Consider the following 23,729-nt stretch of genomic DNA (forward strand, 5'->3'; position numbering starts at 1 on the left):
GGGAACACTGATACTGTGGATGTGTGGCCTTTAACACCTTTACATTCACTCCCATATAAATTACTTGGCGTATAACTGTTTATAGAATTTACCTTCCACTTTGATAGGCATCCTTATCATATAACACTCTGGTAGCACTTATCCATTTCAATCATTTGATTTTGATTCCGTGTGTAACATCCTCATCTATCCTTCCATTCTCCGGGAACTAAGAGCCTAAATATCTAAATTGTTTGCATTTAATTACCACAACCCCGTCTAATCTCACTTCAGTCTTCTTATGAAGACTAAACTCGCAGTGCACATATTCAATTTTACTTTTACTTATCCTAAAACCATTGCTCTCTTGAGTGCTTCTCCTTAGTTTAAGCTTTTGGTTGACACCGTCGCGGTTATTGTCAAGTAGCAGTATCATCAAACAGCATGCACCACAGGACCTGCTGGTTAGCTCATGTTCCTGGTGTAAACCCACGATTATGGGTAACTCCTTTGTATTTGCTGCTACTATGGCATTTACATATTTGACTTGGAATTAAAAAATAACTTAAGTAGTGTTGTATACAGGGGTGGTAAAGATGCTCTCAGGCACTTACCCCGAGGCATTTTTCTTCATGAATCCTAGGATTATACCACCACCATCCAAGAGACAAACCTATCGCGACCAAAACCCAGCTAGAATCTCCGGTGTACGACCACCCACGCGCCTTCACGCGCGGCGTAGCTCTGATGACTCCTTTTCCACGCGCCGGCGCGTGAGCCATTTCCAGGCCAGATCTCACTTCTTCTTCAGACAGCCCCATCGCGAGGCTGTTCTGAGCCCTCCAGTCCAAGAATATCCTAATTCCGACGTCTTTTACTATTTTTCGGTGTACCTTCTCATCGGAATCCTCTTTTTCTTTCTTAAAAACCAGTGTCCACCCACTGTAAAGTCCTCTGCTCATCCATACAAATACTGCAATGAGAGAGGATAACATCATCTATTTTGCAGTGGGCTTAAAGTCATATGACATTGTTAGATGCTTATCCAATGCTGAAGAATGGTATGAATGGACAGAACGAGGTCGGAATCTCATTCGAAGATCTACTTTCAGCAGGAAGACGATGGTGTGGTTGTGTGAAAAATTAAAGGAAGCATCGAAGATGAAGGGAAACTATGTGAAAAGATGGAAAACCAAGGAGCATTACTCAGAAATCTTCTGTGCGAGGAACTACAACAAACATGGTCGTTATACAACCATCATTAGGGTCCAAGGCAGGGGGAGGTCAGTAATTATTGTTCCAGAAGTAGCATTCAATTCGGGTTGGTTAGATATTGCAGCAAAAATCGAAAGATTCATTAATAGCGGGGTACGGAGGAATGTCATTAATGCTCCCAAAATCATTGAGGAAGGTTTTACTCAAACACAGTCAGAAATCATAAATGGGCAAGCAGAGAAATGAATGAAGCGGCGGTCCAACCAGAAGGAGACATTATTCACATCTCTGGTGATCTAACACACAACGATGTGCTAGGCAGGTGCTTGGTGGGGTTCATTACAGAAGAAAATTCCGAAATTGCAACTCTATCGGAAATTCGTAGATGGGCATCTAGTTCTTGGAAACAAGCACATGGAACCAATATTTATGAGATGGGTCAGAATCGGTTTCTCTTCGAATTTTCTTCGAAATTAATTGCTGACCATGTTTTGAGTAGCGACTGGTACGGGAAGAAACACAAAGTTAAGCTTCAGTGGTGGACTCCGACGGTGGGATCCGTTCCAAGCAATAAGACGATGAACCATGCATGGATTAGGCTAGTAGGGCTTCTGTTACATCTATGGTCCCAAAAAGTCTTCAAAGAAGTTGGGGAGTTTTACGGTGGCTGGATTCAAACTGAGGAGGAGACGGAGCTAAAAAATCACTTGAAATGGGCAAGAATAAAGGTTGGAGGAGATGGATCCGCAGTACCAAAAGCAGTGAAGGTAGAATTTGAAGGGGTAGTCTTCGAAATCCAGATCTGGTGTGAAGCTCCGGTGAGAACGTTCAACGGTGCAAATGGTGAAGAAATTCGCTCGAACCAGCGGGTAATAGAGGACAAGCAGAGACCAGGGGGAGAGACTCAATGTTATACAGTTCTGACGGGGCACGTGGGGAGTTCGAAAGAAGTACAACCTATTCCTAAAAACTCACGTGACCAGTCACGTGAATCTTTAGTCACAACTAAAAAGGCTGCCCAACAATGTAATTTAAAGGAATTGGGCCCAGATTTTTGGCCGAATTTATATCTGAAGAAAAGGCTTTTAAATTGCCCAATACAAAGCCGAGGCCAGATCCTTTTAATGAAGAGGTTACAGCTCTACACTTTGAACCTTATGTGGGAAATCAAATAACCATTTGCGTAGTGGATCCCAGTGACAACAAAATCAACTACAATACAGAAGAAGATGAAGAAAAGAGGGACGATGATGGAGAAAAGGAGAATCAACAAGAATCTATCCATGGGGAACATGCTATGTCGATCATTACTGAGCACGAAGGGAAGGGAGACGTTTCAGAAGATTACAATAACATGCACATGCAATTAAAAGAATCTGATATGTTTGTGGACTGGGTAATTGAAGAAGCAGTGCCTCTAAACCATCAAAGCTTAGAAGGCATCGATTTGGGTGCATCAGAAGGCATCGACAAGGGGATCCCCTTTCCCCTTTCCTATTCATTATCGCCATAGAAGGATTGAATGATATGCTGAAAAGAGCTCAGACAAATAATTGGATAAAGGGCTTCAATGTGAATTGTAGGGCTGATAGCAACATGATGATTTCCCACTTGCAGTATGCTGATGACACCTTGGTGTTTTGTGAAGCTGATAGAGAACAACTGAAAGTATTAAGGGTGATCTTCATTCATTTTGAAGCCATTTCTGGGCTACACATAAATTGGCACAAAAGCTACATTTATCCAGTCAATGAGGTAATGGAGCTACAAAGTCTTGCTGATATTCTTGGTGGGAATGTAGGTGAATTACCTGCTGTATATTTGGGGATGCCATTGGGAGCCAAGAGCAAATCAAAAGAAATTTGGAATGGTGTGCTAGAGAAATGTGAAAAGAAGCTAGCAAATTGGAAGAATCAATATCTATCTAGGGGGGTAGACTAACCTTGATTAACTCCGTACTTGATGCCATGCCTACTTATATGATGTCTCTATTCCCAATTCCAGCCAATGTAGTGAAAAGAATTGATGCATTAAGAAGAAATTTCTTATGGGAAGGCAACAGTGAGAAAAAGAAGATTCATCTAGTTAAATGAAATTTTTTTACTACTAGCAAGAAGACAGGGGGATTGGGAATAAAAAACCTGAGAGCCCAGAATCATAGTTTGATGATGAAGTGGCTATGGAAATTTGCGGCAGATGAGCAATCACTGTGGAGAGAGGTCGTTAGGGAGAAGTATGGAATGAAAGGAAAATGGACAACCAAACCAGTGAGAAGTCCATATTCAAAGTATTAGGAATTTGTGGCCAAAGGTGATTAAGAAATGGACAACCAAGTTTGTGGAAGTCAATTAGGAATTTGTGGCCAAAGGTGATTAAGAAATCCAGATTCAAAGTAGGAAATGGTATGAAGATTTCCTTGTGGGATGACAATTGGCTAGGCCAAGGTTCGTTGAAGCTACTTTTTCCAGACATATATACTTTGAATCAACAACAACAAGCAATGCTAGATGAGGCATGGACTAGTCAAGGTTGGAATCTTACCTTCAGAAGACTTCCAAATGATTGAGAGATTGATAGAGTAATAGAGTTTTACAATACTTTGGAGCTATTCAATGGAATCAACTTTAATTAAGATCTCATCATATGGCAAGGGAATAGGCAGGGGAAGTTTTCTGTTAAGTCTGCTTATAAGGAATTCAACCTGTCTAATAACCAGGTTGGATGTTAGCCATGGAAGATGATATGGAAAGTAAAAATCCCTTACAAGGTTGCTTGCTTTACATGATTACTAGCAAAAGAAGCGGTTCCAACACAAGATAATCTAATTAAGAGAGGTTTTCACTTGTGCTCTAGATGTTACTTATGTGGAGAGGAGGCGGAGACAATCAGTCATCTCTTTTTGCATTGCAAATTCACTGTTCAAATATGGAGGATTTTTATCAGTTTTACGGGAATTTTATGGGCAATGCCGGGAAGAATTCTTGATGTTCTAGCTTGCTGGAATAAAGAGGGCTGCCTTTCTAGTTATAAAGAGAGATGGAGAATTGTCCCGGCGTGCATATGGTGGACAATTTGGGAAGAGAGAAATCAGAGATGTTTTGAAGACAAATCCAGAAACATCCAGAAGACGAAGATGAAATGTCTAGCTCTCTTCTATTTTTGGTGTAAAGGATAGTTTTTGGAGGATCATGAATCCATTTTTGATGTGATAGATTCCTTGTGAGAAGAACAAGGATTATAAGTGTTTTAATTTCCTTTTTGGGCACTCATTTTGTAATTATGGGTGACTTCACAAATTTAGTGAAGTCTATATATTAATATACAAATATGTTTCCATCTCAAAAAAATATTTGACTTGGAATTTCTTTCTTCTCCAACATCCACCGAAGTACCTTTTTTGGTACTCTATCACATACTTTCTAGAGGTCAATGAACACCATGCTTAGATCTTTCTGCTCCTCACGGTAAATTTCCATCAATCTTCTTAGCAAGAATGTAGCCTCTACTGTAGATCTAAAGGGAAAAAATCCAAATTGATTCTCCGTCACTCTTGTAGTGTCCTAATAGATGAAGATTAGGTGTGTACACTATTCCATTGGAGAAAACGATACCTAACTGTTGAGTTCAGTTTAAATGGTTTGGTTTATTGGTTTTTTCTGTTTTTTCCTGTAATTTCGAATTTATTATTTGATCAACTGGTTTGCTTTTTGATATTTTGTACTGGAAATTGACCGAACTAAGTGACTCTTAAAAAATTAAAAAAAGAATTTTCATAAAAAGGGACGACTTTGATTAAAAAATAGAAGAGGAATATATATGTGTGTGTGAGTATATTTTTTTTGATAAGGTAAATTGTATTAATCAAAAGGGAGAAAAAACTCCCGCATACAAGAAGTATACAAAAAGTAGAGAATTTACATCAGTACATGATTCCCTACAAATGACGCCCAATCTTCTACACAAGTAGGGGCTACATGTGTGCACCAAAAAGCGATCAGAGATAAAAGACTATTCTTAAGATGTGAAAACGAAGACTCAATCCCCTCAAAAACTCTCCTATTTCTCTCTCCCCAGACTAACCACATGAGAGCTAACGGGGCGAACTTCCACGCCTTTTGCTTGCTTCTTCTACGGAAACCGGCCCAGCTATATAGCATTTCCTTTACAGTGTTTGGCATCACCCATTGAACACCAAAGAGATTCAGGATTGCCCTCCATAGACCCCAGGACACAGGGCAATGCAACATAAGATGATCAACTTCTTCCCCTGAGCTTTTACACATGTAGCACCAACTAACATGTGTAATTCCTCTCTTTCGCAGATTTTCAGATGTCAAGATCACTCCCCTCGCTGCTAGCCACGCGAAGAAACACACCTTCGTGGGCGCCTTGGGAATCCAGATCGATGAGTATGGGAAAGTAGCCTCCTGTCTCACCAACATACTCTGGTAGAAGGACTTTACGGTGAATAAGCCATCATCACGCAACCCCCATCTCCAAGAGTCATAAGATGGATGGGGCATATCTTGCCCGTATAGCAGTGCCAATAAATTTTGGAGCTCCGCAATCTCCCAATCTTGCATGTTCCTTCTAAAAGAGAGGTCCCATACTATCTCCCCTTCATGCTCCTTGCGTATTTGTTGGACCATCAATTCCTTCTGGTTTGAAGCTCTGTAGACGTTTGGGAAAGAGACCCTCAGAGTAGCCTCTCCACACTACTTGTGATTCCAAAAGCTGATTCTCCTTCCATCTCCCACCCTGTAAGTGATGCTGCTATAGAAAGCTTCCCAGTTCTTCATGATGTTCCTCCACATGCCACACCCGAACGGTGTTGTGATTGCCTTGGTCCTCCAACCCCCTCCCGTGGAATCATACTTTTCTGCTATGACCTCCCTCCATAGAGCATGCTCTTCTACCCCGAATCTCCACAGCCACTTCCCCAGCAAAGCTCTGTTGAATACCCTGAGATCTTTTACTCCAAGTCCACCCCACTTCTTTGGGGAAGTGACTGTCTGCCAATTCACTAGATGAAACTTTCTAGTTCCATCTGCCGCATCCCAGAGAAAATTCCTTTGAAGTCGCTCCAGTTTTTCTGTGATGCTCATAGGTGCTTGCAACAGGGATAAGTAATAGGTAGGGATACTTGACAAAGTGCTTTTAATAAGCACTTCCTTACCGCCTTTTGACAAATACCGTTTCTGCCAGCCTGCTAATCGTTTTTCAACCCTTTCAATGACTGGATTCCAAACAGTAGTATCCTTTTTCAAAGCACCCAACGGTAGACCCAGGTAAGTAGTGGGGAGAGAGCCCATCTTGCATCCGAGAACATGCGACAAAGCATCAATGTTAGCAACCTCACCCACCGGGAAAATCTCACACTTGCCGAGGTTGATTTTGAGTCCTGATATTATCTGAAACCACTGCAGTACCTGCTTCAGGTAGGTCAATTGATCCATATCGGCATCACAGAAAACTAGGGTGTCATCCGCAAAAAGCAAATGAGAGACTCTTCGGGCACTGAGCACCCCGATCGGAGCTGAGAAACCTCTCAAGAAGCTTCCACTCGCCGCACGATCCATCATTTTACTCAGAGCATCCATCACTAAAATGAATAGCATGGGGGATAGGGAAAGAAACCACACGGGCTACCATTAACCAGGACAGAGAATCTGACTGTTGAAATGCAAAACTTGATCCATCCCCTCCATCTTTTCCCAAACCCCATCTGTTTCATAATGAAGTCCAGGAACTCCCAATTGACATGATCGAAAGCCTTCTCAAGGTCCAACTTGCACAGTAATCCGGATTCTCTATTTTTCCTTCTGGAGTCTACAAGTTCATTTGCCACAAGAGCAGCATCCAGGATCTGCCTACCTTCCACAAACGCATTCTGGGAGGACGAAACGGACACGTCAAGAACCTTCTTTAGTCTGTTGGAAAGCATTTTAGAAATAATCTTGTAAATGCTCCCCACTAGACTGATAGGCCTATAGTCTCTGATACAAGATGCGTCTTCTTTCTTAGGCACAATGGTAATAAAAGAAGCATTGATGCTTCTCTCGAAAGCACCATTCACGTGGAAGTATTCGATGGCTTCCATCAACTTCCCCTTAACAGTGTCCCAACAGAGCTGGAAGAAAGCCAAGGAGAAACCATCAGGCCCAGGGGCCTTATCACCAGCACAACTCGATACAGCATCGTGCACCTCCTCCTCCTCGAAAGCTCTTTCTAGCCACTCATTGTCTCCCTCCCCTATGTGGTTGAACTCTATTCCCCCCAAAGTAGGCCTCCAGCTAACTTCCTCTTTGTATAAGTTCTCATAAAACCCCACTATCGCCCCTTTTACCTCTTCCTCTCCCTCGATCCTTACCCCATCTACAACTAAGGACTCTATGAAGTTTTTCCTTCGATTTGCAATCGCAACCCTGTGGAAAAACTTAGTATTCGAATCCCCCTCCTTTAACCAGAGCGCCCTTGATTTTTGTCGCCAACTAGTCTCCTGAGCTATTGCTAGCTCGACTATTTCACTTTTAACCTCCCCCAATCTCACTTTCTCAGTTTCATCTAGCTCCCTCGCCCCTTCCCCTCTCTCTAATTCCCCCAATTCATGCATAAGCTCCCTCATTTTGACCTCCACCCTCCCGAAGACCTCCTTGTTCCATCTAATAATATCTCCCTTGAGCAATTTGAGTTTCTTCGACAGACGGAATGAGGGTGACCCTGATATCCCGTAATTGGTCCACCATTCTTTCACTTTGTCACAAAATCCTGGCCCTTTCAACCACATGTTCTCGAACCGGAAGGGAGCACAGACCCCCCTCCCTCTGCATCCATCTAGCAAGATAGGCAAGTGATCCGAAGTCAGCCTAGGTAAAGGGATCTGCAACACATTCGGCACCAGCTCATCCCAAGAGGACGATATTAGAAATCTATCGAGTCTGGACTTTGAGTTTGAATCCTCCGCCCTGGCCCAAGTAAACCTTTCCCCTGACAGAGGAAGATCAATGAGAAAGTGATCATTGATGAAGTCAGAAAACTCCTCCATGGCCCTCGAAATCACATTGCACCCTAATCTCTCCTCCGGGAATCTAATTGTGTTAAAGTCTCCACCTATAACCCATGGAATGTCCCATTCCCCCATAATATTAGCAAGTTCCTCCCAGAAAGACACTTTGGACCCTTCCCCTACCGGCCCATACACTCCCCCAAATCCCACTCCATTCCACTCACTCTATCTTTGACGAGAGCTGCCAAAGAGAAAGCTCCCTTCCTAATCTCCTTTACCTCCAAACTTCTATCATCCCACATAAGTAGAATACCCCCGGCACTTCCCGCTGCAGGGACCCAGTCATATTTCACCCAACTACCTCCCCAGAGACTTCTCACGATCGCATCCGACAAAACTTCCATTTTGGTCTCCTGAAAACAAACTAGGTTGGCACCCCACTCCCTAACTCCCACTTTGATGATGGCCCTTTTGTTCGGGTCATTCATCCCCCTGACATTCCATGAAAGGATCTTAACTTCCATAAGCAACAATAGCCCCCATTTCCCCACCCCCCCTAGACGAGGTCCCTTTCTCCGTGTCACCCACTCGACCCCTTCTCTGATACACCACTACATCCCCTGTTTTATTTTGATTAACACATTTACCCAACTCCCTCCCTGCGCCTTCGTAACAGGGTTGTTGCTCAATCTCCCTCAACAGTTCCAGCACCCTATCTTCCTTCCCTTCAAAAGAAACACCTAAGAACTTCCCAAAGTTTAATAGTTTATCCTCCATCCATAAGGACATGTCCACTTCTCTGATCCGTGACGAAATTGTACATGCGTCTTCTGTAATTACCTTTTCCTTGCCCCTACCGGAGGAATGCAAGACCATAGCATTGCTAGTAGTAGGAACTCTGGGTGCCTGGTGGATCACGTCGTTTCGTTGAGAGGCACCAACCTCAGGAAATAATGCCTCTCTCGGAGGAGATTGTATTGCAGCCTCAGCACATCTAAGCACAGTGGGAGATTAAGGGGCGATGGAGCTGGGTCCATCACAGGCGGGGGGCCGCGGAATAACACCGCCAGCTTTTGCCGGTGCTGCCCCTGGAACAGTGGCTGAAGAGGAGCACAAGCCCCTAGTGTTTGGTACAGCACTGTTTGAGGCATCATTGGCAGAAGGAGGAGGAGTGACTGCTCCCATATGATTAGGAGCCTTATCGGACGCCGCTTGATATAATTTGGGCCCCTTTGGATCGATTCTAATAGAATTGGGAAAGGTTGCTGGGCCCATGTGTAGAGGCCCAGACATATGCTTGCTGAAATCTTGCCCGACCCTATGATAGTTAAAAGAGGACCGACTCATTCTACCTTTCCAGCCCGCATCACTAACCCATTCACGTTTTGTACTCCTGTTAGGATTTTGTCTTCTTCTCCCAAGTTTAAACCTCCCGTCACTTCTCGATCTACCGTCTGATTCCAGCTTAGTCCACTGGTCCGGTGAGCCCTCCCCTCCTCTCAGAAACTGGTTTCCCCTTCCCTCCCTTCTATTTGACTTTTCCTTTTCTTACGCCAAAATCGCAGGCATAAAGACAGGGCGAAATTCAGGGCTCAACCAAACCCTGTAGCTCAGGTAGCCATCTTCCACAACAGTGGAGACAGGGATTCGGCCCCCTTTCCTCACCACAATCCTTACTCGCGAGAGATCGTGCAAGCTGCAAGTGACATCAATGAAACCCCCACAGATTTCCCCAACCTTCTTGAATAGGTCAAGACACCAGAGATGCACCGGGAGACCCACCATGTTGACCACCAATGTTTCGGCAGGGAAACGAGGGTCGAGACACCCATCGTGCTCCACCCATCTGTCTAACTTCAAGAAATTCCCATCAAACCACCTGTTTCCTCTTACGAGAATTTCTGAAGCTTGAGACTCGGTGACAAATCGAAAGAGATATTGCGTGTCACCCAGTTTCGATATTTTCAGCCCGTCCTTGACGTTCCATGCCTCTGCTGCCCAGTTCCTAACAGCTTCTGGGGAACCAACCCATTTGGAGAAAGAGCCAATCAAACAAGAGTCCAAGAAACCTTTACGCCTGAAAGTGTGCTCCTCGGACAGCGAGAAGTGTGGCTCCTGCCCTACGTCAAGCTTTCGCTGGCATCTTCCCCCAAGTTCGAGGGCTGGCCAAGATGCAGCTTTGCTAAAAGACATGCTTTCTAATTTTCTAGATTCTAGGGAGAAGTAGGAGCTTCTCTCTGTAGAGTCCGTCATAGCTAAACCAAGAGCCTCGCAAGGTGACTGACTGAAGAAGGGAAAGTGAGAGGGAGTGAAATCTGGCCGGAAAAAGACACCTCTGTCGCTGGAAAATAGCAAAAGTGGTCGGAAGTTGGAGGTTGATGGATGGGTGAGGTCGGAATAGCCTCTCGAAGAGGCTGTCCGAAGGAAAAAAGTTGGGATCTTGCCTGAAAAGGCGTCACGCGCCGGCGCGTGGGCTAGGGGATCGTCGGAGGTCTGCCGCGCGTGACGGCGCGTGGGGTGTCAGATCCCGGCGATTCTTTCTGGGGTAGAGTCGCGGCAGGGTTGGCTCTCGGATGGTGGTGGTGGAATCCTAGGATTCATGGTTCATGGTGGTGGTGAAGGGGTGGGTTAGTATGTCTGTGTGCTACAGTGCTTCCTTTCAGGGGAAAATTTCATATATCTATTAGTATGTTATTTATCTTCTGTGATTTTAAGACTGAGGGTTTCGTGCTACCTTTTTGTTTTAGACAATTGTACTTTGGATTTAGCTTATGTCCGTCTTCACTCTCTCACTCATCTTCCCAGCTCCTTTTACTCTCGCCCGTGCTTGACAACATAGCTAAATGTAGCTTTAAGCACCCTCTTCCAACGGGCTCCTTAGTGATCTCCAGTTATGCTTCTCTATCTTGTGTTCTACATGTTTCTAGATGTGCTTGGTTTTGAAATTTGTGACGGATCTTTACTTTGCTATTGATATCTTTATAATATCTTTAAATTTCAAAACCCCATGGCAGTGATCCCACAAAAAAGAGAAGATTAAAATCCCTAGTAGACTATGACTTGCGCAGTGGAAAGGGCTTAAGGCCTTTGCTTTGGAGCTTAACTCCTTTAATTTATCATTTGGTTTCTCTCTCTCTCTCTCTCTCTCTCTCTCTCTCTCTCCTCCTCCTCTCTGTTTCCTTTTCCTTTTCCCCTGTTGAGTTACAGAGTTGTCTGAACATGGGCTGTGTTGTGTAAGGGCTTCCTAAGGGGTTTATACTTTATAAAGGTTTTGGGCTACTCCATCCATTCCCTAAGATTTTGTAGTGGAAGCACATTCTTTCTCATGGTATTAGGCTGCCTTAGGTAAGCTCATTCTCGCTCTGGTAAGTCGCATTAAAATTCACATGTGAACCCAAAATTGGGTTACATGTTTTTTGAAAATGAAAAAAAAAGAACATGTAAGGTTTTGAATTTTGGATGCTCAGATTTTATCATACTCCCCTTCAAGTTGCTGATCTTTCTTCTGCTATGTTTTTTTGCTTGCTTGTAATCTTGGCCGTCTTTCCCTGTCAACTTGTTTCATTTGTACTCCTTCATCGGTATGAGGTCATTTCAGTCATTCGATTACTGGGAGAGAGGTGCTATTCAAATCTTAAGAATTTCAGATTAAAAGCAAACATAAGATTGTGTTGGAAAATCTCAAGAAAGAAGAAAAGTTGAAATGGACAAGAAAAAGAGCTTAAGAAAAAATAATTTGGCCCATTCAAATTGTTCCAACTGAATTTGTAACTGAGCGGTAGTCGAATTCGGTTGGCCTCACCTTTTGAAATTATAAACCGAAGTTCAGACACTAAAACAAATAACATTTCAAAACTGATATAACTGAATGAACAGCCACTCTTGAGTCCAAAGTATATACAAGGAGGGCAGTTGGAACGTATAAGAACTAATAGGTCCCAGTGTTGTTAAAGGCACGCTTAAAGTGCGGTTAAGCCCTGAAGCGAGGCTCAAAACATGTTGAGCGCTTCGCCTCGCTTTGTGGGTGCTTCAGTGTTGTATCAAGGCTCTAAACCATACTTTTCCTTGCCAATGAGTGTAATCCTAGAAAGACGACACTAAATAATTGATACTTCACTTTATCATAATTTTTTTCCAATTTCTTTGTCCATATATTTGTTATTCATGCTTATAATTATTGGTGTTAGACTACATATACATATTTTTACTCTTTCTCTAGTTGCGCCTTTTTTCATTGAAGCTCACGCTTTATTTGCGCTTATAGCCCCAACGGACCTTGGAGCTTTTTTTGCGCTTTTCGCCTTTGATAACACTGATAGGTCCAGACATCCACAAATCAAGGTCTGCTCTGTTTTATGGATGCTGCATTTGTTACTTTCAACCGATATTGTTGTTATAGTCCAGAATATTGATTAGATCCAGCCTTCTAGAGGAAAAGACTAGAAATTAAAGTTCTAGGATCCTGATCTGCGGTTATAAGTGTTTGGAGATGTTTAGAAGTGAATTTGCATTTGTCTGTAGCTTATGGGTTTTAGCTAATTAGTGAACAGGTCACTGTCATCTGCCTTTTTCCTTCAATGCTCCTTTCTGGCTTTCTTCTTGGGAAAAATATCATCTTTAATTTTTGTAACTTCTGTCTCTGCATTTAGTGATTCGTAGTGGTGTTAGCAAGTTCACTTGTGCCTTCCTACCTTAGCTCCTGCTTATACTGGTTTCCAGGTTCCTGGAGTGGAAGGACTTGTTGTAAGAATTGTGTCATCAGTGGACAAAAAGTTAGAAGTGAAACCACGATTTCTTGAGATATTTCAGGAAGAGAACTATCCGCTGGAGTTTCCATATAAATCAAAGGTATCTTCATGCAGAATCATTTAACGTCAAATTTGGGTTTAATGATTTGAATGAATGTCACGTTGTTAGTTTTTTTTTTCCATCTAAAAAAAAAGAACGTTTTTTATGTTAGAACTAGATCTTTATCTCGCACTATTTTACTGAGAATTAATTGCAGGAGGATCTGAATAATTTATTTTTTTGTAAAGGTAAGGTGATTTATAGATAAAAACAAACACAAAGGATGTGCTGTTGCAGGTGTTCACTATTTAAAGAAGCCAAAACAGCAAAGCATGCCCGTTTTAGTCTAATCTCCTAGTCTTTTAGGGCCTCTAACATCTTAAAACTGTTTCAACTTTCAACATCATTTACACGTTTTGATCTACACCATGAGAAAAACAGAAGTATACATTTAGACTTTATGTTAACGGCAGAATCAGTGAAGTCATCAAAACAGCTACTGTTTCTTTCTGTCCAAATAGTCCACCAAATATATGCAGGTCTCCTGTTCCACCACCTATGCTTGTTCTTTCGTCGTCTAATTCTGTTTCAGCATCTCAGCAACTCAGTTGTTGAATAGGCATGACCCAATGCAGACCAGTGCCTAAGAGCATAAGGGGTTTGCTAGAATGCTGGCAGGGGCAGGAAATTCAGAAAGACCTGAAACAGGTCTGGATCATTGTCCCTCTGGGCATCCTTTGGACACTATGGCTGGAGAGGAATAAAGCTTGTTTTGAAGGACAAAAAAGCGATATTTCTAGAATTAAGAATAAGTGTTTGCATACTTTCTTTCTCGTGTAAGAGGAGACATATTGGAAGTATGGATCAGTATATGGATTTCTTAGAATTGTTATGAGGAAGTAAGTAGTTGCATATTTGTCGTAGTATAGTATCTTCTGCTCTTTCTCGAGTCCTGTACCTTTCTGTGCCATGATACCTTCTAATAATACCTTTACCATTTCAAAAGATGACCAAATGCGGACCAGTAATATTCAGGAAAAGCTGCCACAGTTGTGCAGTAACTTGGCAGTGCAAAAACAAATGAGAATGGCTTTTTGTTTGTTTCCCATGTAGGAGGCATTTACTTCATAGAACCAGCCGTCTTTCTTGTAGATTCTCTGAATATAAGCTTTAGTAGAACTCCAAAATGTCCTCCTTGATCTCCTCTGTTTCGTCCTTCAAGACTCCATTGACTTCCAATCTCCCAATGTAATTGTATTCTTTATTAACATTGGTCACCCTGTGAAAGAACTTGGTATTCTATCCCTTGCGTCAACCATAAGTTCTCGACTTTGTCTTCAAGCAATCTCTTCGTATTTGGCAATTTCCTCTACTTCCATCTGTAAATTAGCCCGGACCAACAATTCTTACTCCTGAATATTATCATTTCCGGTGCACTATCCAACTGTGCAACTTGTGCAAGAAGTTCGTTTTTTTATATTTTCCAGACTTCCATAGTTGCTTTTGTTCCATTTCCTCAGCCTTCCTTTCAGAAGTTGTAATTTTTTTGACGGTACATGATCTGGTGTTCCAGTTATCCCAAAGGAATTCCACCAAACATTAACCTTTTCTACATATCCCTCAACGTCCAACAACCATTTTTCAAACTTGATATAGGATCAGCTCCTTTCCCAGTCACTGCATAGAAGTCGTATAGGAGCATGATCCTCGTTCCGTTGGGTAATAAAAAGAAAAAAGTTTTAGATATATATAGATAAGGGCTGGTGTGCCATTAGAAAAAGCTTTTCACGCGCAAAAGGTGATGGCATCATGGTCCTGTCTATATCATATTCATTTGTTTCATCTTCCATGACCCGAAATATTGTCTCAAATGTTTCCTCCAGATCTTGAATAACCTTCAACTTTACTTTCTTTAATCTCCTCCGTTGTCCCCTGCAAAGAAGGCGTTCTTTGGAGGACGTTTGACATCCATAAAAGTTTTGATCATACTATGATTGTGGGAGGCCAAGTTTCAAAGGGTTGTTTCTGAAATACGATTGTTTACTGATTAATGAAATGCCAGATAATGTTCAGACATTGTTATGTCTCAATATGTTTAACTCTGGCATTATCCTCAGATAGGAGTCTGTCTTTTCCATTTCACTTGCAATTTGGCGATAATTGGACTGAAAAGTTGCATTCTCCAGGTGTTATTGTTATTTCAGAGAATTGAAGGTGTAGAAGTGTGCCTCTTTGGCATGTATGTTCAGGAATTTGGATCTGAATGCCTACAGCCAAATCATCGCCGTGTTTATCTCTCGTATCTAGATTCTGTTAAATATTTCAGGCCAGAGATCAGAGCAGTGACTGGAGAGGCTCTCCGCACATTTGTGTACCATGAAATTTTGGTAATCTTTCTTCACATCAATTCCAATGTTGATTCTAGATGTTTGTTGTATATTAATATATTTGATTCCACTCAGATTGGATATCTAGAATATTGCAAAAAGCGTGGTTTCACGAGTTGTTATATTTGGGCGTGTCCTCCATTGAAGGGTGAAGATTATATATTATATTGCCACCCCGAAATTCAGAAGACCCCAAAATCTGACAAACTCAGAGAGTGGTGAGCTTAATAATTTTTTTCCATATAGATTACATATTGCTGTAATATGAATTTTTTTTCTCATTCTTGTTACATTGATTAAACTAGTGTTTCTCATATTTCAGGTATTTATCAATGCTAAGAAAAGCTAAGAAGGAAAATATAGTTGTTGATCTCACTAATTTATACGACCATTTCTTTATATCCACGGGAGAATGTAAGGCTAAAGTTACTGCAGCTCGTCTGCCTTATTTTGATGGGGACTATTGGCCTGGTGCTGCAGAGGATATGATTTATCAACTTCAGCAAGAAGAGGATGGGAGAAAGCAGCATAAGAAGGGAACTATAAAGAAGACCATAACAAAAAGAGCTCTAAAAGCATCTGGTCAATCTGACTTGTCTGGGAATGTATCTAAGGATCTGCTTCTAATGCACAAAGTAATTCTAATTGCTAAACATCTTCGTTTACTCATTTGCCTTCTACTTTCTATATTTTAATATTATGGGAGTTGTGGCTTGCAACTCCCGAGCAATTAAACTATGATTAAGTATTACGCTTTAGAGTGAATTTTGCACTCGTTTCTGCATCCAAAGGTGTGCCTAATGGTTAATGAAGTAGGTGAAATTCATGGGATACCAGGATTCAGAACCCAGCAGGGATAGAAAGCTAGGTGATCTTTTCCTATCTGCCTCTTAAGCTTTGATGGACAGGAGTTACTCGGTGCCTGTGACAGTGAGAGGTAGCAGGCACCCGGTGGAATAATCGAGTGTGCACACATGGTGGTCTGGATACCCCCTTATATCAGGAAAAAAAAATTGCACTTATTTTTCATCTTAATGTGATGTTTTGTCTCTGTTTCGCTTTATTTTTTATTCTTTGTTATGAAAGCTGATGGTACTGCCAGTCTCCATTGATTCTGCACTTTTAACTCTGTCCATTTTTTTACTTGCCACAGCTCGGTGAGACAATTTCTCCAATGAAGGAGGATTTTATTATGGTTCATTTACAGCACGCATGTACCCATTGCTGCATACTAATGGTATCTGGAAATCGTTGGGAGTGCAAGCAATGCAAGAACTTTCAGCTCTGTGACAAGTATGGATCTCATCTCTCTATATGCTTAGAGTTGTAAAAGTTCTCTGGTTGTTTATGCTCGTTGCAACCTTGAATGTGGATTGGTTAAAAGTTTACTCAGTTGTAGATCATGTACTGTTTTGTTTTTCCTCCACACACACACCGAATGAATTTAAGTCTTAGTTTAATGCCAACTGCATCCTTGATTTGGTGAAAGGGATCTGCAATTACCAAGTGTTTCTTTATTAGTTTAAGTATTTTATGCAATCTCAGAGCCAACCAGAGAGATCATGTGAAGAAAGGTATTACGTCTATACGAGGCTAGAAAAGACACTGTATAACGTTCAAAGCAGGAATCAAAACATAAAGGAAGGCAGAGGCCTTAAATTTTTTAAAGCAACTAGCTTTTTCTGTCATTCCTCTGTTACTCCAGAAATGGAGTTGTGTGCTGCACGTTTTTCAATTTTAAGTTTGAACCCCGAGCACAAATTTTCTGGAAATGTAGCTGTGCACTGCGCATTCCCAGATTCTCTATGTCTTCTCATTTACGAGGCTTGAACTTCTACTGTCTGCAGTACAACTCATTGAATGACACACCTCCACTTTGTCATCACTGGTGTGTTTCACCAGTACAGGTGAGTTGGGAAATGTAGTGTCATTTGGTGGTGGTTGTGCCATTTTGCCTCTTTGTGAGCATGAATTAGATAGATCTCCTTCTCAACTATCCATCTTGCTGGCAGAGAAACAAAGAACCCCCTGGCGGGGTTGCTGTCTAGGTGGGAGATCTTTATGGAGCAATTTTTGGTTCCGGTGGGGAGACCTTATCTCTCCCCCTCCCCCCCAAAACCCCCTTTATTTTCCCTTTGTGGTGACTGGTGAAAACTAGGTATATTTAATATATTATTGATTGAAGTGTCTAAAAATTTTTATGCTGTGAAGGTCGAGGTTATAGAATAAAGTCTGTTCAATAAGAGCATCTTTAAAGACCCAAATAATGTGAAAAGTATATGATGTGAAGAAGCTCAGTTTTTTGCTGCACCCTTCCCTGGGTAGGTTTAGCTCAAATGGGTCCCTAGTTTTTTCATTATTTTTTTTATAGCTGACAAAGAGATGACATATTGATAAATAAATTAATCTTAGGAATTTCTAGGAATGTAAAAAAAAAAAACAAAAAAAAAAAAAGAAAGGTTGCAGTTACATTTTGTTTTGCCAAGTTCTTTTTGGTGTATGAAAATTTTCACAAAAGAAAATTTTGTTTTGCCAAGTTCTTTTTGGTGTATGAAAATTTTCACAAAAGAAACCATTTGAGGATATGATAGTTTCATATTCCTAATGTTTTCCTTTGTAACATTTGGTCTGTATTGGTACTGTTTCAGGTGCTATGAAACTGAGCAAAGACTTGAAGATAGAGAAAGACATCCTATTAATCAAAAGGACAAGCACACACTTTATCCAGTAAGTACTTCTCCCCCCCCCCCCCCCAAAAACCCCGGAATAGGTATTGGGTTCCATGATTGAGAAATACAATGAAAATTTTCCAGTGTGAAATCAAGGAGGTACCTCATGACACCAAGGATGAAGATGAAATTCTTGAGAGTGAGTTTTTTGATACAAGGCAGGCATTTTTGAGCCTTTGTCAAGGAAATCATTACCAGTATGATACCCTGAGGCGTGCTAAACATTCCTCAATGATGGTCCTTTACCACCTTCATAATCCCACTGCACCAGCATTTGTGACAACTTGCACCATTTGTCACCTTGATATAGAAACTGGTCAAGGTTGGCGGTGTGAAGTTTGCCCAGATTATGATGTTTGCAATGCCTGTTATAAAAAAGATGGTGGAATTGATCATCCTCATAAGTTGACTAATCATCCATCCCTGGCCGAACGTGATGCACAGAATAAAGAAGCTAGGCAACTACGAGTTTTGCAGGTGCATTCTTCTTGGCCCTTATTTAATTTGTTGTTTTCGTGCTGCTTCCTATGTTTAGTCTATGAAGTTGTAAAAAGCTAGGCAACTACGAGTTTTGCAGGTGCATTCTTCTTGGCCCTTATTTAATTTGTTGTTTCGTGCTGCTTCCTATGTTTAGTCTATGAAGTCCTCTGTTACAACTTTTGGGTCAGTTCTAGATCCCTGGCACCTACCTCTGCTTTGTTCTTTCGGAGCACTTTCATCCTCTTTGAATAACTATATGTTAGTCCTAGTTCACTGCAGCTTCTATGTGGTTCTCTCCTTGTGTTTGATTCACTTTAGGTTACTCGATATTCTTTTTTTTCTTTTTTGAGACGGTAACATTGTGTATTAATATATAACAGTACGTAGGTTGTACTGAAACCATATTTACAAGAGAACAAAAGGGAAGAATAACTGATCTACGATCCTAGCAGTATTGTAAGACTTCTAGGATTGATACAGTATCTTCTGGACACTTCTGTTTACACCAAAAAATAAAAAAGTAGAACACAATTCAGTTTGATCTTTGCTACTGTCTTCAAAACACCTAGAGTTTCTCTCCTTCCAGATTGTCCACCATATACATGCAGGGACAGTCCTCCATCTATCTGTCTCTAGCTGCAGTTCCAGCTTCATCCTAACTAGTAAGCACTTCAGTATTCTTACAAGGCATTGTCCATGAGATACCTCTGAGATTAATAAAGATCTTCCATAGTTGATCTGCTATCCTGCTGTGTAAAAATAGATGGCTAACTGTCTCAGCTGTTTCCCCACATAGAAAGCACCTTGAGCACAGTAGAATTCCTCTCTTTATGAGATTATCCTGGGTCAGAACTGCCCCCTTTGCTAGTAACCAAGTGAAACAAGATACCTTGTAGGGTATCTTGACTTTCCAGATATGCTTCCATGGCCAAGTAGTAATCTGTAGATTAGTGTGATTCAGAATCTTGTATGCAACATTCACCTTATAGATGCCTCTGTTGTGGCCCTTCCACCATAGTGAATCCATCCCATTTTCAAGTCCTTTGAAGACTTACCAGTTGCTTGTACAGCTCAGTTCCCAATCATTCAGCATTCTTCTAAGTATCAGATCCCAACCTTGAGGAGTCCGCATTCTTCTAAGTTCTAGGTTACTCGTTATTCTACTACCCACTTTCCTATGAAATAAGCTATTGTATAGCTACATGTTAGTGTATCACACCTTAAGTCTGAAGTTTGCACTAGATGGGTACTACTTGCTCAAAATTCCTGCGACCATTCTCCGGAACAATTGTTTTTTTGGACAAATAAATATTCTTTCATTAATAACACGCCAAGATGGCGTCAAAAGTATGTACAATTTAGCGATGTTGCTCAATGACAATCACCAATCAAAATTATCCCAATTATCTCTTCTTTGAGTAGTAGTGATGATTGCTTTTCACCAATCAAAATTATCCCAATTATCTCTTCTTTGAGTAGTAGTGATGATTGCTTTTCACCAATCAAAATTATCCCAATTATCTCTTCTTTGAATAGTAGTGATGATTGCTTCATTCATTTTCCTTATGTGAATACAAGGTCTTATTTGTGATGTGAATTTGCAAATTTGCACAACAGGTCTGTCTTTTGAAAAACTTTTTTTACTTTGAAGATTAGAGCTATCCAAGACTGTTATCTTTCTGCAAAAACTTTTTCTTTTTCAATTTTTTTTACAAATGTTATCCAAACAACTCCTTAAGAACTTCTTGATTGAACATCTGGAAATTCATTTGAAAGAGAAAAGTATTAGATGCTTTAGCAGTTCTCCATCCTAATTGAAAAGATAAGAGGACAATGATTAAGCGATACCTTACGGTTTAAGTATCATTCTATGATATCGATGGCTCTAAACAACTCCTTAAGAACTTCTTGATTGAACATCTGGAAATTCATTTGAAAGAGAAAAGTATTAGATGCTTTAGCAGTTCTCCATCCTAATTGAAAAGATAAGAGGACAATGATTAAGCGATACCTTACGGTTTAAGTATCATTCTATGATATCGATGGCTCTGTTCACATATAAATGAAATTATTTTAGCCAGATTATATTTTCTTCCATTTTATTGAAAATATATATACTAGACATTTGAGATCTGACATGATTTCTCCCTTTTAACTCTGCAGCTTAGGAAGATGCTTGGCCTTCTGGTGCATGCTTCTCAGTGCCGCTTTCTACATTGTGAATATCCAAACTGTCGCAAAGTTAAGGGGCTTTTCCGCCACGGTATACAGTGCAAAATACGAGTTTCAGGAGGTTGTTTACTCTGTAAGAAGATGTGGTATCTCCTTCAACTGCATGCTCGTGCATGCAAAGAATTTGAATGTCGTGTTCCACGTTGCAGGTTTGTTGGCTAATGCTTCTTTACATTTTTGTAATCAATCAATTGTCAGTTGTCATAGTTTGATAATGTCATAATAATTAATTAAATGATGATTAGCCAATGCTACTGTTTCCTGCTATTAACAGCAGTAGCTACTACGAGTAGTAATCAATCAGAATCAAACAACTATGATTCAGCCCAAATTGATTGGGGTTGGCTACATGAATCCTCTATACCCCATTTCGGTCTATTCTTCCGAGTATTAATCATAGTTATTGAATATTCTTTATGCTTTGCAATCAACCTGCGGCAACCCTCTTTTATCTTACTGGGGATTGGTTAAGCTTTGCATAGGTCATATAGGTGGATTTTAGTGATTGATAGATTAGCAAAAGATTTTCATAAAACGCAATCACTTTATCTCCCTCTCCGCCTCTCCTTTTTGGCAGTTCTCACTTTTGAATTTCAGCTTAAATTAAATTTGCTATATTTCTACCCTTTATACAGAGATTTGAAAGAACATCTGCGGAGGATGCAGCAGCAATCTGATTCTCGGCGGAGGGCTGCTGTCATGGAGATGATGAGACAGCGTGCCGCAGAGGTTGCAAGCGGTTCTGGGTGAAGATATTGTACATACTGAAATAGGCGTCGTTCTTTAGTCTTATTGGAGGTAGGAGTACAGAAGTAAGGAAGCGTTGGACAAACCTGCTTCGAGCAAACAGGGTGTGTTCATCCCTAGGAAGATCCTCTCCCATGACAAAAGAAACTGGACGTGTCTGGTTGACTAATGATTCTTCCTTCTATGGCACATCTTTGGATTACCTCTATTATGATGGTTATAGATCCAAGCTGCTCTTGACAACGGTTCCCTGGAGTATAGCATACCAACGAGCTCATATGCCCGTGGCTCATAGGTGATTCTTTGATTTCATTCTCTTTGCATTCTACCAAAAGCAGCCATCATTTGATGGCAGATGTAACATAGCGTTCCTTATTTAACTTGAGCTTGCACTACAAAGGGGGGCAAATCAGTTTTTCTTTAGTGAAATTGTTTTGTTTTGTTCCGTTCCGTTCCAGTTCATGGGTTCTCAAACTTGTCTTCCGTTCTATGGATGTTTCCCTTATTTAAAGATGCAAGAGTTACAATTAGCAACTTGCAATTGATTCAGTTTTCCAAGCCAAAATGTACACAGTATGAGTGTAATTATTTCCTCATGTTTTCCATTTCAATTAAACAACCTTACTTCCTTCCTCAGCTTGACCGACAATAAATTGGATTTTGATTAATGTTATCTCCAAAGCTTTTAAAAGATTTTGTAGTTAGGCATGAATGGCATTTTGAAATTTGTTTAGCAAGCAAGGTTACATGTTAAGAAGTACAAAAACAGCTCTTGTTCCTTTCTAAGTATTAATTACAGAATACATTTGACCACACAAGATCAGTAAAGAGGATAGTTTATAATATTCGCCAACGAATTGTGTAAACCTCTTATACTACAATCAAATAATTACTCCTCCATCCAACATACATAGCGCTAGCGGGTAGTAATGATAGGATGTCCAAATACTCTACCAATACGTAATGTGCAACATTGACAGTATCGTCATATAATAATACAGTTTCCCTTCTCTTACCACTTTAACAATGAAGAAAAAGAAAGGTTAGGTTAGGTTGAAGGGGACACCAGTTTATGACAACTATTTTCACTAGTCTCAACGGCATAATAGAGAAAGAAAAATGCTCATTTCATTCACGACAAGGACAATTACAACGGAAACACTGCTATATAGAAGGAAAATAACAGAAACAGCTAATATCCTAACAAACCGACACATGGGACGACATGTGTTTATATTCTAGAACCTCCTAAAGGACTGATTGATGTAAAGACCAAGCTGGACTCAATATGGACTATGTCACACCTGCTTTTTCCCGATAGGGGTAGTGGTAAATTTTTTCAATTAAAGCGACATTAATTAAAATACGATTATTTTATTTATTCGGAGTCGTCACTTGAAATAATTTATGGTGTCCCAAGTCACCGATTTATTTTAGAATCCCAAATCGAGGAAAATTGACTCTTATTTATGGTATGCGAACACAGAAGATCGGGTAGGAATTCTGTTAACCCGAGAAAAGGTGTGAGGCACTCCCGAGTTCCGTGGTTTTAGCACGGTCGCTCAACTATTAATAATTGGCCTAGTTATCTAATTTAATACATGCTTTAAACCTATATGTGCATTTTTATTCCTTTTACCGCTTTTATTACATTACTGCATTTTAAACTTTTATGGAATTAATATGAGACGAGTTACGTTATCGTACACTCGTTTATACACATCGCTAATCGCGTCACGTGAAACGCACCCGCAATCTACATCGTGTTTAATTTTATTTATTATTGTTTGAAGTTGTGGTCAAGTCGCGTAAAACGCACACTCGAATTGGGATTTACGTATCGTGACCATGCCACGGGAACCGTACACATTGCCACGATAATTTATTAATCGCGCCTAAAGTAAGCTACGAAATTTATGAATTATTTGTCTTAAACTAATTTGAGATTTGTAAAGCCATAAGAGTATGTCATTGTAGAAAAGCATGAAATAAATTAAATTAATTATTCAAGAACTACAAAAATGGGTCATTGTATGGGATTTATGGACCTAGCAGATTTCAAGTTTTGGCCCAAAAATAAAATAACTTTCTCCATTAGCTTATAGTAACCTCACAACTCCACTTCCTTCAACAACCCATGTGTCTAGGCCCAAACATTGGATCTTC

The 23,729-nt window shown here is 40.6% G+C and overlaps 1 protein-coding gene across 4 annotated transcripts in view; it reads left to right on the top strand.

Annotated features, from left to right (window-relative positions):
- The window catches only part of LOC107821457 (histone acetyltransferase HAC1-like), a 30,639-nt gene extending 8,502 nt beyond the window's left edge, over window positions 1–22,137 (top strand). For 3 of the 4 annotated variants that reach the window (XM_075226893.1, XM_075226894.1, XM_075226895.1), the window contains exons 10-18: window positions 12,920–13,048; window positions 15,175–15,375; window positions 15,451–15,593; window positions 15,698–16,010; window positions 16,529–16,668; window positions 18,024–18,102; window positions 18,189–18,581; window positions 20,748–20,965; window positions 21,452–22,137. In XM_075226893.1, coding sequence (XP_075082994.1) covers window positions 12,920–13,048; window positions 15,175–15,375; window positions 15,451–15,593; window positions 15,698–16,010; window positions 16,529–16,668; window positions 18,024–18,102; window positions 18,189–18,581; window positions 20,748–20,965; window positions 21,452–21,566 — 1,731 coding nt within the window. In that variant the 3' untranslated portion in view covers window positions 21,567–22,137. Of the gene's footprint in view, window positions 1–12,919; window positions 13,049–15,174; window positions 15,376–15,450; window positions 15,594–15,697; window positions 16,011–16,528; window positions 16,669–18,023; window positions 18,103–18,188; window positions 18,682–20,747; window positions 20,966–21,451 lie in introns of those variants that run through there. The other variant, XM_075226896.1, reaches the window with a different exon arrangement.
- The last annotated feature ends 1,592 nt before the right edge of the window (window positions 22,138–23,729 follow it).

Source organism: Nicotiana tabacum, chromosome 12 (genome assembly GCF_000715075.1).
Source record: "Nicotiana tabacum cultivar K326 chromosome 12, ASM71507v2, whole genome shotgun sequence".
Taxonomy (NCBI): Eukaryota; Viridiplantae; Streptophyta; class Magnoliopsida; order Solanales; family Solanaceae; genus Nicotiana; species Nicotiana tabacum.